Source organism: Ceratotherium simum, chromosome 7, assembly GCF_057802395.1.
Source record: "Ceratotherium simum simum isolate JZ-2026a chromosome 7, ASM5780239v1, whole genome shotgun sequence".
Lineage (NCBI taxonomy): Eukaryota > Metazoa > Chordata > Mammalia > Perissodactyla > Rhinocerotidae > Ceratotherium > Ceratotherium simum.
This window is the reverse complement of record NC_141906.1, coordinates 10,158,451-10,178,748: the sequence shown is the minus strand read 5'-3', so window position 1 is coordinate 10,178,748 and position 20,298 is coordinate 10,158,451. Positions and strand designations below refer to the sequence as shown.

The 20,298-nt window shown below is 43.3% G+C and overlaps 1 protein-coding gene across 3 annotated transcripts in view; it reads left to right on the top strand.

Annotated features, from left to right (window-relative positions):
- Positions 1-20,298, top strand: part of NELL1 (neural EGFL like 1) — a 746,684-nt gene that overhangs the window by 104,726 nt on the left and 621,660 nt on the right. For all 3 annotated transcript variants that reach the window (XM_004418527.3, XM_087433086.1, XM_004418526.3), the window contains exon 4: positions 8,798-8,968. In XM_004418527.3, coding sequence (XP_004418584.1) covers positions 8,798-8,968 — 171 coding nt within the window. The remainder of the gene's footprint in view (positions 1-8,797; positions 8,969-20,298) is intronic.

Sequence of the window (20,298 nt, the reverse complement as noted above, 5' to 3'; positions counted from 1 at the left end):
TAATCTCTTGCTAGATGTTTGCTAAGAGGATTGAGTACAGAACTAATATGTAAGTTTACAAATGCAAAGAAATCACCAGGTCAAGTCTAAACAAGGGAAAGCAGAAGGCAGAGAAGCACTTCTTTCTGAGAAAAGGCGGGATGTCTACCTTTCAGCAGCATCACACCTCTAGGAGGCTGTTCCTTTCCAGGTATGCTGAAGGAATAAGGATGGGAAATCATAATCACTAGTGGACATTAGGGACTTCGTAAGGTGATTTGCAAATGTGTTGTCATTTTTTTTCCTCGAAAGAAACCTGTGAAGTAGATGTTGTTATTTTCTACTAGATAAAGAAAAGGAGGCTTGAGGAAGTGATGTGTCTTGTCCACATTCACAGGGATTAAATGGCTGAGGCAGGGTTTGAACGCAAGATGGCTGGGCTCTGAAGCCCCTTGTATACCAGGCACATTTTTTCTGGTGTGTATATGCTCTTTCTACTACACCATATTGCCCTGAATAAAGGAAGTAGAAGTTGAGAGTAATGGAAGTTTGTCCAGGTAAATTATGACTCTCCTTTAACTTAGTCAAATAGCTGTGTAGACTGGGAGAGAACGTGGGGCTAGAACCCACAGAAGAAATCTGATTTATAAAAGGACCACCGAGGTGGCCACTTCCATTTCAGTGGACATGGTATTTGAGGCCAAAATGTTGGGATTTGGTACAAGAAAAATAATGGATTAGTGAGAAAGATTCCAATGCATTCTTTTGGTATTTATTTCTTTAAGTAGCTACTAAAATTATGCATTTTTAAAAGATACAATAACTTATTGATAAGTTTAAGTTGCATTTTTGGTGGCAGAATTCCATTTTTGATGTTAGAAGAAAATGCCTAGTTCTAAGTCTATGGGGCTGTAAGCAGAAAATCGGCGCTTTAGGATTTGATCATCTGGCCAATGACCCCAGGCATTTAGTAGGGGCATACTTAAATGATAGTTTCAATTTTTAAAGGTAAAAACCTGTATCCCTGAAGGTAGAGTGTTCCAATTTCTACTGATGTGTGACAAACCATCCCCAAACTTATTACGCTCACAGATTCTGTGGGTCAGGAGTTTGGACAGAGTCCAGAGGGACGGCTTGTCTCTGTTCCACGATGGATGTGACTTCAGCTGGGAAGAGTGGACAGCTGGGAAAACCATCTGGAGGTTTTCACTCATGTGTCTGGTGTTTATCCTGGAGCTTGGCTGGGATCTCAGTTGGGGCTGTTGACCAGAGCACCTATGTGCAGCCTCCCCAGTATGGTCTGGGCTTCCCTACAGCGTAGTGGCCTTAGGGTAGTCAGACTTCTTACAAGGTAACTCAGGGCTTCAAGTGCTCTGGCAAACAAGATAAGAAACTACATCATTTTATGACCCAGCGTTGGAAGTCACCAAGCATTATTTTTGCCCTCAAAGCACTGATGGCCCCACCCAGATTCAAGGGGAGGGGACATAGATCTCGCCTTTGAGTTGGAAGAATGTCAAGATTACATTGTAGAAGAGCATGTGAGATGGGAGATACCGTGGGTATTTTTGGAAAATACCATTTGCCAAACAGAATATTAGGCCATGCAATACAGTTTATCTCTCAAATACAGGACAGATGATGACTGTATTTATGCCTCCTGCCATATCTTTCTATTTATAGTCTAATAATGCTTCGTGTCCATGGTTACTTCTCAACTTTTTTGCCTTTCCTCCGTTTCACATTCCTGTGCCTCTTTTAACGAGTCAAGGTAGTCTGATAACCTCTAAATCTCTGTGGATTGTTATCGGTAAAGATTTATTTTGGTTCCCAGTTCAGTGTTAGTCTGTGTGAGGAATGGCTCCATGCAGTCATTAAAGGACCCAGGCTTATTCCATCTAATGACACTACCACCCATTAAGGCCTCAGAATCCTCTATGGAACCCTCTGCAACTGGCATGGATAAGGGACACGCTTTCTTAACTGCCTAGCCTTGCTCATACACATCACCTCTGCTCGTGTTTTGTTGGTGACAGCAAGTCATATGGTCCCTCCTAGATTCAGGGTGACTGGTGTGTGCTCAGGGAGAAGGGTGGGGGCATGAACATTTGCCACATCTGCCATCTCCTATCCTTTCTTCTCTAGGCTGCTAAGGAGCCCGCAGCCTAAGCTTTGCCAGAAAAGTCAAGGGTAGAATGAAACTAACTGACTAACCAATTATTCAGTTTCTTTTCAAGTTTATCAGTTTGCAAAGTAGTATATGAATTACAGAAATTGAGACCTCAGCTGGACCTTAAAGACTATTTAGTTCAGTGGTTTCAGACTATTTTTGAAAGTGGTCTGTTTCTCCAAATGAAATCTTATGGGAAACTCCAATTTATGTAACAGATGAGAATGAAGCTTCTCTGATGCCCCTTCCTTACCCTCTGCCACAGACCCTAAGTCCCTTCCAAGGAATCCTAGGGCATTGTGGATCGGAGCTAATCACTTTATTTAACAGACAGGAGAAACCAAGGTACAGAGAGGCAGGGACATATTTGCCAAAGATTATGTGGTTTTTCTGCAGCAGGTTTGATGTTGAAATCCGGGCTCAGTATCCTTGGGCCAGTGTTCTTTGCAGTGCTATTTACTTAAAAATTGTGCCATTGCCTCTCAGTATACACAGTCCTTGAGACCCCTGGCCTGAGGTAGGACACTGTATACCTTCCTGTGGTTTTTGGCTGCTTCTCTTCATTATCCCAGCAGTGAACAAAAAGGCCCAGGAGAGGGAGAAGAACTTCTACATGAACAGCAGTGGCATTTCTCTCTGTGATGGTGTTTTTCTCATGGCATGAGGAATAGGGGATTACCCGTGAGTCTGCAGAGGGATGCCTTCATAGCATGGAGCATCACAGGGACCGAGGATGGGGGCTAGCTGAGTTCACCTGAACTCTCTTGCCATCTCACCCTGATCTGATCATGCCACTGTACCTGGAGAGAAATACAGTGTCATGTAAAGAACATGGGTCCTGGAATCAAGCAGACCTGGATTTGAATCATAGGAGTTATGTGACTTTGGGCAAGGCACTTTATCAATTTGAACCTCATTTTTCACACTTATAATGTGCATTTAATAACTGACATTTAAGATCGTTGGCAGAATTAGAGTTAGTATATTTAAAACATCTTACACAGCAGAAAGTAATGGGATGTTGCCATTGGGAGCACCCACTTTGGTGTCTACCAGACCCAGCTCCCAGTCCTAGTTCTGCTACCTTTAGCTGTGTGAGCTTCAAACCTTGCATTTCTTTTCTGTAAAATGAGGTAATGGTTAAACATATGGACTCGGGATGCTGCACAAATCGTGAACCCTGGAGCCAGACCACGCTTGCTTGAATCCTAGTTCTGCTCTTCCCTAGCTGTGAGGCCTTGGGAAGGTTATTTAATCTCTCTTTGCCTTGGTATCATCCTCTATAAAATAAAGATGGTAAAAGCTGGTAATTTTTAAGCTTACTCTGAGGATTAAATGAGTAAATGTTTGTAGAATAGTGCCTGGCCCATAGTCAGTCTTGTGGAAGTGTTTGTTAAAGCAAATAACAAATAGATAAATATCTCATAGAGTCGTGGTAGGGATTACAGTCATGCGCTGCATAATGTTTCAGTCAACGATGGACCGCATATACAAAGGTGGTCCCATAAGATTAGTACCATAGAGCCTAGGTGTGTAGTAGGCTACACCAGCTAGGTTTTCGTGAGTACACTCTATGATGTTCACACAACAATGAAATTGCCTAATGACACGTTTCTCAGAACGTGTCCCTGTCAAGTGATGCATGACTAAATTTTGATATGAAATGTAAAAACCTAAAGGCATTCCCTGGCAATGATAAACCCCAATAAGTATTAACTATTATTAAATGAACGTTAGTTATATTTGGTTTTGTTATTATTATTATCATCATAAAGGTAGAGTTAACCTTCCTGAGGTCCCATAAAATTCTAGGCACTATGCTAGGGAAACTGATTTTTTTTTTCATCGTCTTTGGTGCTTTTCAGTATTTGGGGGAATGGTCCGCCCAGGTGGTTTCATAAGTATATGATGACTTGTTTCCCTTTAGAGAAAGTAGCGAGAGGCCTGCCTGTCTTTCTCCCTGTCCCGATAATCCTGCCAGGGATGCACATAGGAGTGGCCTTGCTTCCAGAATCCATTTTGCCTTGACCTCCCCACCCCCAGACTCCTAGGAAGTGGTTGTTTGCTCAGAGGCACAGAGAGGCCACTGCTGAGTGTAAGCAGGCACTGCACTATAGCTCTGGAGCTCTTTGGGGTGTGAGGCATTTCTCCAAAGAGCCAATATATATCCTTGTGGAATTGCTGGGAAAGAGATTTTTTCTAAGAAACTTTTTGCCTTTATTAATGAATTAGTACTGGATACCATTTAAAATTAGCTTTTTCTGTTTTCATCCAAAGCGACACATTCATCCAGCGATAACCATGTTAACATTTTGAGCATGTATAGCCATCCAGTCTATTATTTATATATTTAAAAAATATAATATTTAATATACACATTTATATAATAATTATAATTATTGTAGTATAATTTACTAATATTAAATATTAATTATTAAATATTAAAGATGTTATATTTAAATATGTTAAATATTTATATATATTTGTACATATATAAAATCTCAGTGGATCCTTTCGTATAAGTTTTAGGGAAAATGACAAATATTTAAATAAAAATAACTTGATCTTGATCTACCTATGTTACTTGCAATTGTTGTTCCTGAATCTTATTTCCCAGTATAGCATGGAATTCGGATAGTCTTGTGAAGTTTGACTTCAGTTCATGGTAACTCCGATTGTTCCTAATGCTCAAGGGTGGGCTTTGGAGAATTATTCATCCTGATTGTGGATAGAGTCTGCTTAGCATTTAAGTAAGGGCTTAGGTTTAAATAATTTAGCTATGTAAAAGGAGTGGGAAAGATTCACCTTCATAGTATTTCGTGTGAAAGGGCTTGTGGTGTTAGACGATGGGAAGGTCAGTGTAAGCGTTAGGATGCACTCATAGTCGTGCACAGCCCAGAGGAAGTGTCTTTATTCATGGATGCTGTATTTGAGGGGGAAATGGATCCATTTTACCATACCTAGAGCATGATGACCAACATGGGGAAGGATCTGGGAAGAGGATGAAGGCAGAATTCTTGTCCAGGAGGGTCTCATAGTCTAGGTGGGGGACAGGAGTATAAAGGAAGGAGCCGGGGATGCTTGGTCTGAAAAAAGAGAAAACTTCATAGTGAATATGATTGCTGTTTTCAGATATTTGAAGGATGAACAGGCTTTTCTGGGAGCCAAGACAGGTCATTGGAACAGCACATTTCGCTGAGGTCCAAGGCTAAGGGGCAAAATGCTGCTCTCAAAATCTAGATGGTGATTTTATCACTTACAGAGCTACCCGCACCCCAAAATCCCGAGAAGAGCCTGAAGCACTAGAGGCCTGAAGAAAGTGGCTGGCCAGAGCTCCCTAGACACTTGCTTGTGGTCACTTACAGTCACTTCCAGCGCCCCTCCTCTCCCTGCCAGCACCACAGGCTCTTACTCACTGCTCATAGCATCAAACTTCTACTTCCCTCACCCTGACCTTCTGGCCAGAAAGGAAAGCAACAGCTGGTGTACTCTGCTACAGTGCTTCTTAACCCTTGATGTGCACATGAATCATCTGGGGGTCTTATTAACATGCAGATTCTGGGGGCCGGACCCGTGGCCTAGCGGTTAAGTGCGTGGGCTCCACTGCTGGCGGCCCGGGTTTGGATCCTGGGTGTGCACCGACGCACCGCTTGTCAGGCCATGCTGTGGTGGCGTCCCATACAAAGTGGAGGAAGATGGGCATGGATGTTAGCCCACAGCCAGTCTTGTCTCAGCAAAAACAATAAGAGGAGGGTTGGCATGGATGTTAGCTCAGGGTTGAGCTTCCTCACACACACACACACAAAAGATGCAGAGTCTGATTCAAGTATGTCTTGGTTGGGGCCCCATAATCTGAATTTGCACAGGCGATGCTGCTGCTGGTCTGTGGACCGTACTTTGAAGAACAGGGCTCTACTACAAATCGTGAGTCTTCCTGCCAGGCTACAGCCAAATGCCTTCAGGCCAAACGACCACCTCCTCCAGGTTGCTCTCAGGACTGAGCCTCCCATCTCTGTTAGCAGAAGGTTACTGCCTCAAAATACTGCCTCATTCTCCTCTTGGCACTCGTGAAACAGTTGTATCCAGATATCACTTAGCCGTCCAGCGTCTTTGTCATCCCTAGGGCCACTTCAGCACTTATCTAACATTTAAAAAAAAATACATCATCTTGACTTTTACCCCAGTGGTTTGAGATACAGGACTTTTAAATATGTGCATGATGCTGTCAGAGACTTTACCCTAAGACACAAGTATCTACTCTGCCCTATTGAGAACGACAGGGCAGATTTCTTTTCTCGTAGCTGCATATTTGTGATTACCCCAAGGTAACCACTTACTCCAATGCCTTGTGAAGTGTTCTTTAAAAGAGCTGCCTATAATACATTGAGCACTTGCTCAATGGGGCCATAACCCCAGGAATAATGACTAAATCTGGTCAAATATATCTGCCTCCCTTTTTTTTAATGATTCCATCAAGTGATCTCTATGAGCATTTCTAATTGTCATTGATTGAAGTCCTTTCAAGGTCATTCCCCTTTCTCCAGCAGTAGTATATTGTTAAAATAAAGTAATCGAGAGATTTTCCCAATGTGTTAATCTTGGTAAGGTCTCAAATATCAGATCATGCTGCTTTTCTATACAGGAGCTGTATGGTCTTGGGCAAGGTATTTAATGTCTTGGATCATATGTGAACTCATCTATGAAAATAGATATGATAATGTCTCCTTTGAAGAAATTAGATGAGATGATGTTTGTGAAAGCACTTGGCCCATTCCCGACACATGGCGATCAGTCAGGAGATAACAGTTCCCCTTGCCTCTCATTTGTTTCTCTTAGGCCAGTTTTTAGCTTTTTAGGGGGGAGGGGGACATATTTTATTTCCTTTTTCCACTAGTCTCCAAGCTTCTTGAGAACAGGATCTACATTTTAAATTTTAGCCCTTCACTATATGTTCAGTAATGACACATTGAGTGAATGAATGAACAGATAATCTCTAAGGTGGTCTTGACCTTTCAAGTTCCTTGATTGTTTGAGTCTTCCAATGTTCTAGCTGCTTAGAAGAAATTTGGAGAGTTCTCTTAAAATGAATGTCTTCTATGTTAAGGGATTTCCTCCTTTGCAGTCTTATATGTATTATATTTATTATTACTAATAAGCATGTACCTGGGCCCAGGAGCCCGCCGTGATAGTATAAGTACCCTCTTCAGTTTATGCCCGATTCTTTGTCTAGTGCAAATGAGGTGGGTTGAGGCTGGTCCTGACTCTGCTTCCCCTGCCCGGCTCTCTTGGGAAGATCCTGTGAAAGATGAGCAAGAAGTACGCATTTGTTCTCTGACTTGAGATTTGGGAGTCAGGCATAATAGAGGCTGTTTCTTGATGTATTCATTTCAGTCCTCCTGGAAGATGCTTTTTGTGTTTTAGATTAAAGACGATCTGGCTAGTGGGGTCAGGAGAGCAGATTAGAGGAGAAGCAGTAGATCTTTCTACATCTGGGGACTGAATCTGGTTTCCTGTTTAAGCGAGTAGTTCTAGAGTTGTCTGTATGAATGAGTTGCTGGGAGATAGTGCCAGCCGAGGCCATCTTTATGACTTTGTCATCGTGTCTCTGAGATAAGCAGCAAACTGGTGGAAAGTGCAGAAGCTGTCAAATGTAGACCTGAGTTTAAGTCCTGGCTTGGGTATGTTAAATTCCAGAATCTTTGCCTTTTAACTTTTAAAAAGGTATAATAATATCAGTCTTGTAGGTTTTTCTGGGTGATAAATTAGATAGTATGTGTTAAATGCCTAGTGCAATGGCTGGCAGTGAGATTAGGCCCGATTTTGACAATGACAATGATGACACATTTCAGAAGAGAGGCATAGAGGACTAACTAGGTCATCCACACATGAAAGTATCAGCCCTGAGCTGTCTGAGGAATGCGTGTCTGAGGAATGTCCCAGAGCTGCCTGCTACGTTTTATGACTAAAGTGCACACTGCAGTTGTGGTGCTAAGAGTTTTTCATGGATCTGGAAAACGTGATAACAATCTGGGGAAAGGAAAAACTCAATTGCATGTTTCATCCCATGATAATTTGGAATACTGGTCCATATAGGAGTAGCTTTCAACCTTTCCTCTTCTGGGCGTTATCTAGGAATTGTTGTCTGCTTATAGCTTTTTGTCCAGGAGGAAGAAAAAAAAAAGTCTTACTAATCTCTTCACTCTGACAATTATTTCAATGCCTGATATCCAACATGGCTTCTATTTTCCTTTAATTCTTGAAAAAGTAAAAATGACAGTAATAAAAATAAACATCAATAAGTTCATTCCACGTGAATGGCCTTTTTTAGACAGTCGAAAGAGGGTTCTGAACTGGACTTTTAAGTATTTAAGAGACGCTGCAGCAAGCTTTGCTAATTGGCTGTGGCCTGTCACCTCACAGTGGATCAGTCAGTCTCCATGTCAGAGGCTTCAGGTGTCTCCATGAGGGTTCACAGACAATAGGTGAGTTGGATTCCAGATGGTACAATTGATTTTGGGTTGTAGCTCTTTGTGTCATGTTTAGCTAATTTTAGATTCTGAATCTGGTAGTAAGGTAGTAGGTAGTGAGGACTGATTTCTATAAAATTCAGAAGTAAAATAAAACACATTTTTGTTACTTTACATACAGCTATTTTGAATTGGAGAGCAGTGGTCTGAGGGATGAGATTCGATATCACTATATACATAACGGGAAGCCCAGGACAGAGGCGCTTCCCTACCGGATGGCAGACGGACGGTGGCACAAGGTCGCGCTGTCAGTTAGTGCCTCTCATCTCCTGCTCCACGTCGACTGCAACAGGTATGTCTTTGCCTTTGCTCTTTCCTGATTCTGCCCTTGAAATCAAGCAATGGGAAGGGGGTAAAATCAACCTCCTCTAAGCCTTGCTTGGAAACAAAAACCAAGGGACCCTAATTGTAATTGAACCTACCAAGTGGGCCATTAGGCGTGCTGAAATGACCAACTGTAATTCACTAAGAAAACAGCGCATTAAGATGAAACAGTATCCTGTGATTAGTAACAAATGTACAAAAGGTTGATTACAGATTGGGGAATATTAAGTGCCCCTTGGTGTATTCCAGGTGCCAGCTGAAATTCCGTGGAGCTGTGATCACGGTTAACTGTGATATATTGCTGTTGAGTTCATTCCACTTGGAGGCAACTAAGCCGGTCTACCTTGGAATGAATCTGAGAAGTCTGTGCTACTGAAGCGGCTAATTCTATTTCACTTCATCAAGCACAGCTTTGCTTAAATATCTTTTCCAAATGGAGGCTTCTTAAAGAGGCTGTTCATTGAATCTTTTGGAATAGATGCCATCCATTCTCTGCAGAGGAATGAGCCTTCCAGCTTGTCAGAGGATGGTGGGACAATTTGTGAGATCTGGGGAGTTTTACAGGAGGTTGTGGGTTGGGGTGGGAAGGCTTTGTCTGTCCCCTACATCTGTCACGGGAGTCAGATTTACTGCCAGCTGGAGAAAGGGAGGCTATTGGTCTCTATTGGATCATTTGTGGCTGGACAGCTGGATAATGATGGTCAAGGGGAATGTTTTGATCTCCCCAGAACCCACTGAAAATCCTTATGGATAGTGATCTGAGTCTTATGATAGAGAATTTTTTTGCGGTGCAAGCAATGCCCATGAATTGTTGGTTCTCATTAATGATACCATCTAAGTTAAAATGGGTGTTCAGCCACAGGACTTGCTCCCTGGGGCCCAGGATAAAGAACAGGCATGTTGGGGACAGCCTCCTTTCCAGAACCCAACAGGAAGAGGGATAATCCAAGGTCAGTCAGCTCCAGACTGCAGGTCTGAGGAGGAGACACTTGCATATGCTTGCCACTCCAGCTCTGCAGTCTCTTTCGGAAGGGCAGAGAACAGAAACTAGTGTCAGGCTTAAGGGAAGTTCCGCCATCCTGAAGCGAGTCTTGGTCCGTTTTGATGGTATCTATTTAAGGTGCTTTCTGGACTTCTGAAGAATTGTGGCTTCAGTCAGATATAATTTGTGTTCCTGGACAAAGTTTCCGTAGAAACCACTGGCTCCTGTTTATCCTGTAGTCCTGGGCTGGGCAGCCTGGATAAAGCTAGCTCTCAGCCACTCTCTCCTTTTCCACCGTCAGGAGCTCATTGGCCCGTTTAATTATCTAGAATTAAAGTGGTCTGTCAGGTAGCACTCTTGCTGCCCCCTACCCACTGCTCCGTGTAGTTCTTATACTGCCCAAATAGGAGAGCAGGGGAAGGGCCCTGCATGTCCTCCTCTGCCCCGGGGCCAGAAAGAGGCCTCAAAACCCTGGGTTAGGAATTCCCAACTGAAAAGTCCTGGAGACACGGCGGTTTTCTTACTATGCAATTGTTTGCTTCCTCCTTCCAAATCTTTTATCTTCTATTTTCAATATTCTTCTCTCTGGAGAAGAGGAAAAAGAGGATATGTTTCTGCTAATCTAAGGTTTCATGCCTTCACAAATTCTCTGGTGCCTATGAAATAGTCTCTTCTGCCATCCTTGGCCACTTGTTAGCTGTGTGAATTTGGGCAAGTTCACTTCTTTGCATCTCAGTTTTTTAATTTGTAAACTGGGAATAATAATACTAACACATACTCAGAGATGGGAATGTTAAATGAGACAATCCACGTAAGGTGCTCAGAGTAGTACTTGGCTTTGGCACTCAATACGTGTTTGTTGTTATTGTTATTATTATTATTTATTCTGCACATCTAATTTGTCTCTTTGACTCAGACTCCAAACTTTCACCCACTGTATGTCCTTGGCTACCACGGCCTCTCTACCAGGAAAGTGGGGACAGGATGGGAGAGCTGGAGCCCCCAATATTCTTCAGAGTCAGACCCATTTATAAAGAATGGACTGAGGGGATTCTAAATATTCCTTCCCTTCTCCTGAAATTTTTCATACTTAGGCTCATGGTATAACATGTTGTCCTTTATGTGAGATCTTGGAGGGAAAACCAAGTTGTTGTCAGTTAATGATTCATAGACCCAAACACAAATGAGCTTTTTAGGAGAGAAAGGCCTGGGTCATGAGAGAGAAATTTTGATTTTGGTGAAGGAAGAGTCTAGAAAGATAGTTCCCAAACCTGACTAGACATAGGAATTACTGGGGATATTATAAAAAAAAAATATGAGTGACTAGGTCCCATCTCTGACCCACTGGATCAGAATCCCTGAGGGTGCGACTTGAGAAGCTGTATTAACGAGCTCTCCATGTAGTTCTTATGCCGGCTGTCTAGCCTTGGTGTGTGGACTGTCATTTCAAAACCACCCATTTAGACAGAGGGGGAGGAAGCTAGAGGAGAGGCTGGGAGGCAACAAATAAATGAGAGACTCTGGAAAACTAGTGCCTGAAGCAGAGCCCCAGTGAGGAGGAGGGAAAGATTAGGAAGAGGGTAGTGTCTGGTGCATCTTCTTCGTAAGCGTCTTCCTAGCCAGCACTAGCTGATTCTAGAGTGGCAGAAGCACTGCCCATTTATCAAGGTGCTGGGCTACCGCTTATCTAGGCCACCTTCCCAGTGGGTGAATTTCACAGGCTGATTTGTAGTCTCTAAGCCATGTATTTCAAACCACCATGAGATTCTTACTTTTTGGTTCCTTTTATTCTCAGAATTATACTGTTTTATTTCTCTCAGCCTGTCACTCACTAGAGTTCTGCTGGTTGGAAATAAGTGGTGATATGATAACTTGCATTGAGTGGTGACTGTGCAGGCACAGTGCTAAGCCGTTTACGTAGATTAGCTCATCCCACACTCATGTGGTTATCTTTCTTGTTTTAAAATGATGGAACAGAGGTTACATTGTCTGTAATCCTGCTGCTAATAAGTGACAGTGCTAGAATTTGGACTTGAGTCTGACTCATGAGGGTCTGCTCTGACTGCCAGGCTATGCAAGCCAACAGTGGGGACCATTGGCACTGAATCTGGAACATGAGGGAAGGTAAGAGCCTGATTCAATGAGAGCAGTTTGCTCCTTTCTATTACTTTCCTCCCACATATCTTATGTTGCTAATCTTTGGAGTTGTTTGGTAAGATATGGAATCTTATTAACAAAACCCATTGCATTGGCATGGGGGAAAGGACTTACCTTTATTGAGCATCTACTACAGGCCAGGTAATGTGCTAGGCATAGTATTCCTTAGCATAGCCAAATGGGGACAATTTTTAGACCCATTTTACAGATTTGGAATTAGAAGGGCTCAGAGAAGATAAGCGACTCGGTCTCAGTCACATAATGTAAGAAGCATAGAGTCCAAACTTTGAACCAGATCTAACTCCCAAACCTTTGCCCCCACCATTGCCACAGCGCCTCTGTAATTCATGGACTTCCCAGGACAAAGTCACCAGCACAGCAGGGAGTCATCCAGGGGAGAGACGCTGCAGAAGTTTCAGGGCCCATAAAAACATGAAATCAGAAAGGGAGGATGTCCCAGGCAAGTCCACTGCTCTGAGGCTGTAGTGTGGCAGGCTCTTCCGCTGTTTTTAGGTTAGAATTGGGAAACGGAGCCTTTTCAGACCGAATTACACAAATTGTCACAAGAACAGCGACTGCTCTTTTGGTCGGTAGTTAACACCTTCTGCTTGCTGCCGAGACTTGCACTTTTCTCTCGGCTTCAACTGTTCAGCGGGGCCTAGTTAGAAGCTCCCAAACTGTGGGCAGATGACCTCAAGCTAGAAACATAAAAGGAGCCATTCCGTTGAGCGGCCAGCCTGATTCTCTCCATTGCCTTGGGTTTTTCTCTAGCTGCCTTTATATTAACAGTTTCTAACAAAGCCTAGAAGGAGGCCTGAACTAACCCTCCTCAGATTCTCCAGCTCCGTTCTCAGCTCACTCTGTGGCCTGTCCCCATTACTCAAAGCCCAGGATCCACTGACCACTGGGACTCAGTGCGTACGTGTTCTTTCTCATTCACCACGACAAGGGTTTTCTTTCCTTCTTTTTGTCTGGTAACTTTTAATTTTCAATCAACCCATCAAATTAATGTATTGGACACACTGTCTATGCCAGGCTGTGGAGGACACAAAGAAATAAGGGAGTCTTTGCATCAGGAAGTTCATGGCTTATTCATTTGGTCATTTTTAATTCTGAATCCACCAGGCCCCCCACAGTGGTTGGCCCTGGTCCTTGGGTATCAGAGAAAGCGTGGACTCGGACGGAAGCCCTGTGAGCAGGCTGATTTGACAAGTCATAATAGCAGCTGAGCAGTGGACAGAGCTGCAGATAGTCACTCCCAGCATCTTGGTCTTGAAGTGGCAGTGAAGCTGAGCTTCCAACAGCTAAAGGATGGACTCAAAGTGTTTTCCATTCAAATGGTACCTGCATCCAGCCTTCGGCTGCACTTTTTGCAATATGCAGGTGTCCCCACTCTATGCCAACGTCCTCTTGCTTCACTTCTGGAAAAATGTCTCTCTTACAAAATCATGTTGCTACAGGGCTCTAAACTCTCACCTCATTTGTTCAGATCTGTACAAGTGTGCACAGCACACACACACACACCTGTGGCCCAGTTGTCACTCTGACAGGGAGTTAACTCAGTGATTATAGTCTAGACAGTAAACATATTTAGATTTTACTTCTAACACATACTATTTATTCACTGTAGAGCTCATTCAATTTTTGCATATAACTGATCTTGAAAAGCATGCAGAATCAGAAAAGTAAACTTACTATAAATCACTGAACAAGTCAGTAATTTCAAAGTTTTGGTCTAATATTTCAGAGTAACTCCAGGATATAAGCATCTGTTTATATCTCTAGGTTTTTCATAATGAAATATGGTGATATGGCATCTTCCTTCCAGAGAGCTACTCAAGTATTTACAAACGTCATCTTATATTTTTTCTTTCCTTTTTTTTTGAGGAAGATCAGCCCTGAGCTAACATCCACGCCAAGCCTCCTCTTTTTGCTGAGGAAGACCGGCTCTGAGCTAACATCTATTGCCAATCCTCTTCCTTTTTCTCCCCAAAGCCCCAGTAGATAGTTGTATGTCATAGCTGCACATCCTTCTAGTTGCTGTATGTGGGACGCGGCCTCAGCATGGCCAGAGAAGTGGTGCGTCGGTGCGCCCGGGATCCGAACCCAGGCCGCCAGTAGCAGAGCACGCGCACTTAACTGCTAAGCCACGGGGCTGGCCCCAAACATCGTCTTATTAAACCTCACATTCCTCCAGGAATAAGCTGCGTGTATAATGTACTACATTGATTTTAGACAAACATTTTTGCTATAGTAAAGGGGAAAATTACGAGATGACTGTCAAAGGACACAGCTTCCAAGAGCTAGGCCAAGACTCTCAATCTCCTGGTTCCCAGATTGATATTACTCACCTCACAAACACATGCAGACATGTGTTTGCAGAACACATGCAGACAACTAACTCATCATCAAAATTAAGTAAATAAAATTGAGAAGCCAGCATATGCTTCATGTCCAACTAACCCAGCAGCTCCACACCCTCTGTCCAGGAAGTGATGACAAGTGAGCTAGGAAGATAGGACATACCCATATGTAAATTGAAGAAACAGTGCGAGAGATGTCGTAAGGCAGTGCGTGATGGACTGCTGGATTCCTGGTAGAGACAATCGGGTGTGGGAGATCACAGGAGGGACAGCTCCTGGGGACATGGAGTAGCCTCTCTATTTCTTACCATCCCGGGTGAAACTGCACGAGAATTTTTGCAGCTTTACGGTTTTGCTACTGTGTGATTTGATTCTGTACCGGTCACCTGAGAATTGGGCTTGGAATGACGTTTATCTTGTAAGCGTTAGAAAGCTAGTCATGGTGCTGGTGAGAGAAGAGTGTGTTTGGGGGAGGGGTATCAAGCTGGCAGTGAGGGAAAGCTCCAGGGAGCCACAGAGAAGGTAGTATGAGAAGGGGAAGGAACCAGAAGGAGGAGCTGGTTTCTTTACCTTTGACCAGGTATGTGAGCGCCATGGTTCAACCTAGACTGACATGAATGCTGGACCTTTGTCTTGGTTTTGCTGTTTATAAAATGTGATTTACATGCAATGATGCAAGAGTGTGAAATCAGGCAATCCATGCCTTAGATTCCTTGAAGATTCCTAGTTTCTTCATTCGTTCATATGCCAGGAACTGTGCTTGCATCTGTAAAATGGGAATAATGGTAACTCTTCTGTCATAGGGTTGTTGTAGGAATGTAGCAAGACAGTGTGTGCAAAGTCCTCAGAAAATTTCAAGCTATTGTGTGAACATACAGCATCACAAAGTACTATAGACATATACCGTCATACAGAAAAGATGTTAAGGTATCGTATTGGAAATGAGTACCATTTAGTCAAATTTTCACCTGTATAAAAACAGTAGCTTCTGTCCCGTGGATTAGGACCTAGTTGTAATGTGGATCCATGCCGCAGTGTAGGATTTGAGGTCAACCAGGTCCCTGAAGTTATTCTGACTGTGAAATCCTGGGCAAGGGTCCCCACTAGTTTATCTTTTAGTTCCTGGTTGGTAATGCAGCACAGTGGTGCATGTATTTACGCCAACAGAATCCCTTTGAAAATATGTAATTGCAGAGTCTCTATAAAAATATGGAACTGAGACACAGTGGGGAAGGAGACACCCCCTCCGATGTGATAAGATCTTTGGTTGATCATGAGGGCCTTGAGAATGTGGTGTGGCCTCTTTCCCTTTTTATTCGTGTGAGAGAGGAGGTTTAGAAATTTAATTCCCCGTCCCCAACTCAGGAGCCAAAATTATCACAGCCTTTATGAGAGGATGTAAAGCCAGGTGAAGTTTCACAGAGTGAGGAAACTCATTTGTCATAATTTACTGGATCTCCTAAGCAAAATATACAACTTGCCTCTCTACTTTGAAAATCTGACTTTTTAGGACAAAAATGTTCTGGACTGAAAACTTGAGCTGAAAGAAATTGTTAAATTTGACCCTGGGAAAGTCCTTTACTGTCTCTGGGCCTTAGCTCCCTAGGTTTACAGTGAGGGGCTTGGACTAGACGATTTCTGTCTCTTTCCAGCTCTGACCTTCTGGGCATCTTCTTCTGATTCGGTCTCATCACAATGCTTAGGTAGGGCATGTCTTTTTTTGCCTTCAGACCCTGGAGAGCAACTCAGCTTGCCATCTTCCCAGGGCCACTTCTGCGGTAGACCAGCAGAGGTTGGCAATCATCTGAATTTATATCTGGGTTGATGGTGCAGTGTGCTGCTGGTGAGCAAAGATTACTTACCCTAGTGCCCAGTCTCTTTTTTTCCTTAATTGCCTCCCTTCTTGCTGGAGTAGAGGCTGAATGTGCGTTTGTGGATGCCAAGGGATGTTGGCCTCTTGTTATCTGCCTCTCGTGTTCGCATGTTGGCCTCTTGTTATCTGCCTCTCGTGTTCTTTCCTTCAGAGTGCTCTGCTGCAGACATAGGACAGTGGATAGCCTTTGGGGGTGCAGGCTCCCCCCTGGCCATAGAGGCCTCAAGGCCTTGATTGCAAGGTCATCAAGCTGCCTTGATGGCTCTCTCAATGGCAGAGAGAGCTAGGAGGTGAAAGGATTAATTGAAGTGGATGATAGAGTAGCCTGCATTTCCCCCCATCAACCCACATTCCTGGGCTTTGAAAATTGCAAATGGAAAGGACTAAAAAGAAATACAATGGAATCTTCCCTTTATCTGGTGATTTGTTGACTACCTGAGGCCATAAGTAGATTAACAGGAAGGCACTTTATTGCATACATGGGACCAAGATGTATTAGAATAGAGAGGAAAATAAGATTTCGTTTCCAACTCATAGTGATTCATCTACATGCCTTCAGACACATCTTGAGTTGTCATTGTATTGCATGGACATAGCTCTATACATGACGAATGGAAAGGGAAATCGGCTGCAGGAGAAATAAATGTTTTCTTGTCGGAAAAAATATCGATGGTTGCATATTTATTGTTATAATTTTACTCTGTCATTTTGATGGATATGCATGGTTATTGTTTAAAAAGGAAAGCGAGGAGAGAAAACAGAGAGTCAAGCCAGAACAATACATGTGAAGGAACCCTATTTTTTAAAAAAATATACATTTATGTATTAGTTTTCTCTGTTCCTTTTATGCTTCACTTGGTGGAAAAGAGCATTGGAGAATAAAAAATGCCTGAGCCATGAGGATTTTTTAATTGAAAGAAAAAAAAAGTATTCCAAATACTGCATTAGTTTTCTAGTTAGACCAGGGGTACTGAAGTTGTCATTGAAAAAAAAACTGATTTTCTACACTACTGTAAAGAAATTCATCTATCTCTCTGGAAACTTTAATTAAATTAACCTTATAAATAGTAGCAGCCAGAGTGGTTGGATGCAAGGAAACAGGTTTATAGCTGCACCTGCTCTTCTGTTAGGGGGTACAGTGGGGGTGGGGGGTGAGGATGAGGGGGCTTGGAAGGAAAAAGTTTCTTCTGTGCGTTCTTTTCCCTGCACTTACCCCCGATTCAGTGGACTTTTGTCCCTCAGCTCATTCTTCTTAACTTCTTGTGAGTGCTTCTCCCAGCAGGAGTTCCGGAGCCATCAAGCCAGCTGGTTAATGTGCTTGGGCCCTCACCTGGGGCTTTTCCTGGGCAATTAGAGTGGAAATCATTTCCCTTCTCCTTACAGGGCCTGTGTGAGGCCGTCTCTAACTCTTCCTCAGGAATGTCATGCTGCATCTCTGCTCCTTACAGACTATTAGTCTGAGGGTGTCACTTTCCTGACAGCAGATTCCACATATAGGAACTTACTGGCTTGGAGGTGGGGCCATCGGCTGGCTTCTCTGGGACCCTGGGGAGGCCTGTATTGCCCAGAGTGGGATATGATTCCTCTGGAGGTGAACAGCCCCAGGCTGGGGGTCATCCTGGTGTGTCCCCAGCACGGCTCTCCTCATTCGCTCAGTGCTCTTTTGCTGCTACCTGCTGTCCAGGTCTGATGCTGTCTTTGAAACACAAGCACGAAGGAGCTGGGGAATGTATGATTCGATTTGCTTGAATTCTTGGACATCTTGTCCTCAGAGGTCCAGCACCATCCTGGGGGAAACTCAGACCTTTTACTCAGTCATTACTGAGTTGAGGTTAGTGTTTTGTGTTTCTTTAGAGATGATTCATATATTCACTTGGTCTTGACTCCAGCCCTCTGAGGTGCATGTTCTTGCATCTTATAGATGGCGACTTTTGAGGTGCGAGAAGAGAAGTGACTTGCCCAGGGGTACACAGTAAGTCGGGGGCGGACTGGAGCCATGGTCCAGAGGTCTTTCCTTACTCCTTTTCCAGAAAGCTTCTTCTCTGCCAATCACTCCACCTTCTGCTTTCCTCCTCCTCCATCTTTTTAACACCCACCACATGACAAGATAACACTTCTAACTTCTCATGGAAGAAGTGTTACTTTCTGAGACAGGGGAGGCTGGTCACCTCGCAGGGCTACTTCTCTGTTGAATCAAAATCTACCTTGTGACAAATTCCAACCACTGTTGGTCTTTAGACTCTAGAAGGCTTCTGTGGTATTGTTTTTAGATTTAAAGACATTCCTTTTTTCCTGGAGTCTGGAGTGTTGATAGGTTTGTGTCTTCAGTACCACAGAGATAATGTCGGGTCAGGCCTTCGAATGGCCCATCCTCCTGTATGATTTGTATGCCTTGCATGTGCCTCTGTGCTGATGGGTAATGGCCAAGGACCTAATCTTAAATCAGGACTGACTGCAAATGAGCCATTCGGACATTTCTTCAAATGTGAAATAGATGCGTTACACTAGTCTCCAGTGTTACACGGGTAGTTTTACACCATTCCAATATAAATTTTGATATTCATGATTTCAAGGTGATAAACTCTCTGTGTCCTTTAAGGTGACTTTGCAATTACAAGGTCTCATTAAAAACTACTGGTGGTGAAATAAAGGGCTGGGTGGTGGGGGACCCCCATTTAGGAGGGCATTTGTCTTTATTGCTTCTTTTATTGGTATCTAATTAGATACGTATTAGGGCCTGCAGGAGCTAATAAGAGAGCAGGGCACAGGAAGTAGGGGAGCACATTGAATTCTGAGTAATTTTCATGGACGACAGTTTCTCATGGACATTAGGATGATACACAAGGACTTCACACTGCAAACCTGATCGCTGTATTCCCTTCCCACCCCAACACACATGTAGCACATTCAATGGCCTCCTATATGTTTTAGTAAAGGTCATGATCCTTCATATAGCTTACAAAAATTTTGCATAGTCTGGCCCAGGTTTCCTTCCTCAGTTTCCTCTTGCACAGTCTTCCTGTTCCTCTGACCTCACATTCTTTCAGTTCTTCAAGTGTACTATATTCATGAAAGCTGTGGGATCTCTGTCCCTGCCATTTCTAGAATATCAAGTTCACTCCTACTGTTCCTTGGTTTTCAGGACAAGAGAAAGAAGTCTGTTGTGATTTCTACTTTCACATAAAATAGTGTTTGTTTCTCTATGGAGTAGTTTTTGATCATTTGATTCACGGCTGCCTTTCCCACAGCTCTAAGCACCCTGAGAGCCCACCATTGTATGACCAATGCATTTTATAGAGCTGTTGCATAATGGGTAGTCAACAAATATTTGAGAATACCTGAATGAGTGAATAAATGGAAGACTTCTGATCTAGAGGTCTGTGTTTTTGGCTTCTGGCCTGCTAGATGTTTCCATCAGGAAATCGCCTTGTTCTTGGCCTCAATGTCCTCATCTGTACAGAAGGGGCATTGTCTCTAACCAGTCTACTTGTACAGGGTTATTGTGAGGATCAGATGAGATCTTGCATGGGAAAGTGTATTGTCAATTTCAATGTGCTTTGTAAATATCGGACACAAGGAAAGGGGAAAATGAAGTAATCTTAGCATTTCTGCTTTGAACTTTTGAGGATTCTTCTTTTCTTGAGGAAGGCCGTTAATCTATAAAAGGCTTTTGGCGATTTCCTGGGTTGATTCACGGTGCACGGTGAACCGTGCCTTACTCTCAAGTTGAATTTACATGTGTCCTGCGTCCACAATAGCTCTGGAAGGCAGGAAGGAGTGGAGGTAATTTACAGATAGAAGATGAACATAAACCTGTCACAGGGAAGATTAAGGGGCATGTGGCCCCTCTGCTGGAGAGCAAACACAGTTGGGCACATGTGTCTTGCCTGTCCAGTGGACATATCACCATCATAAAATTCTGT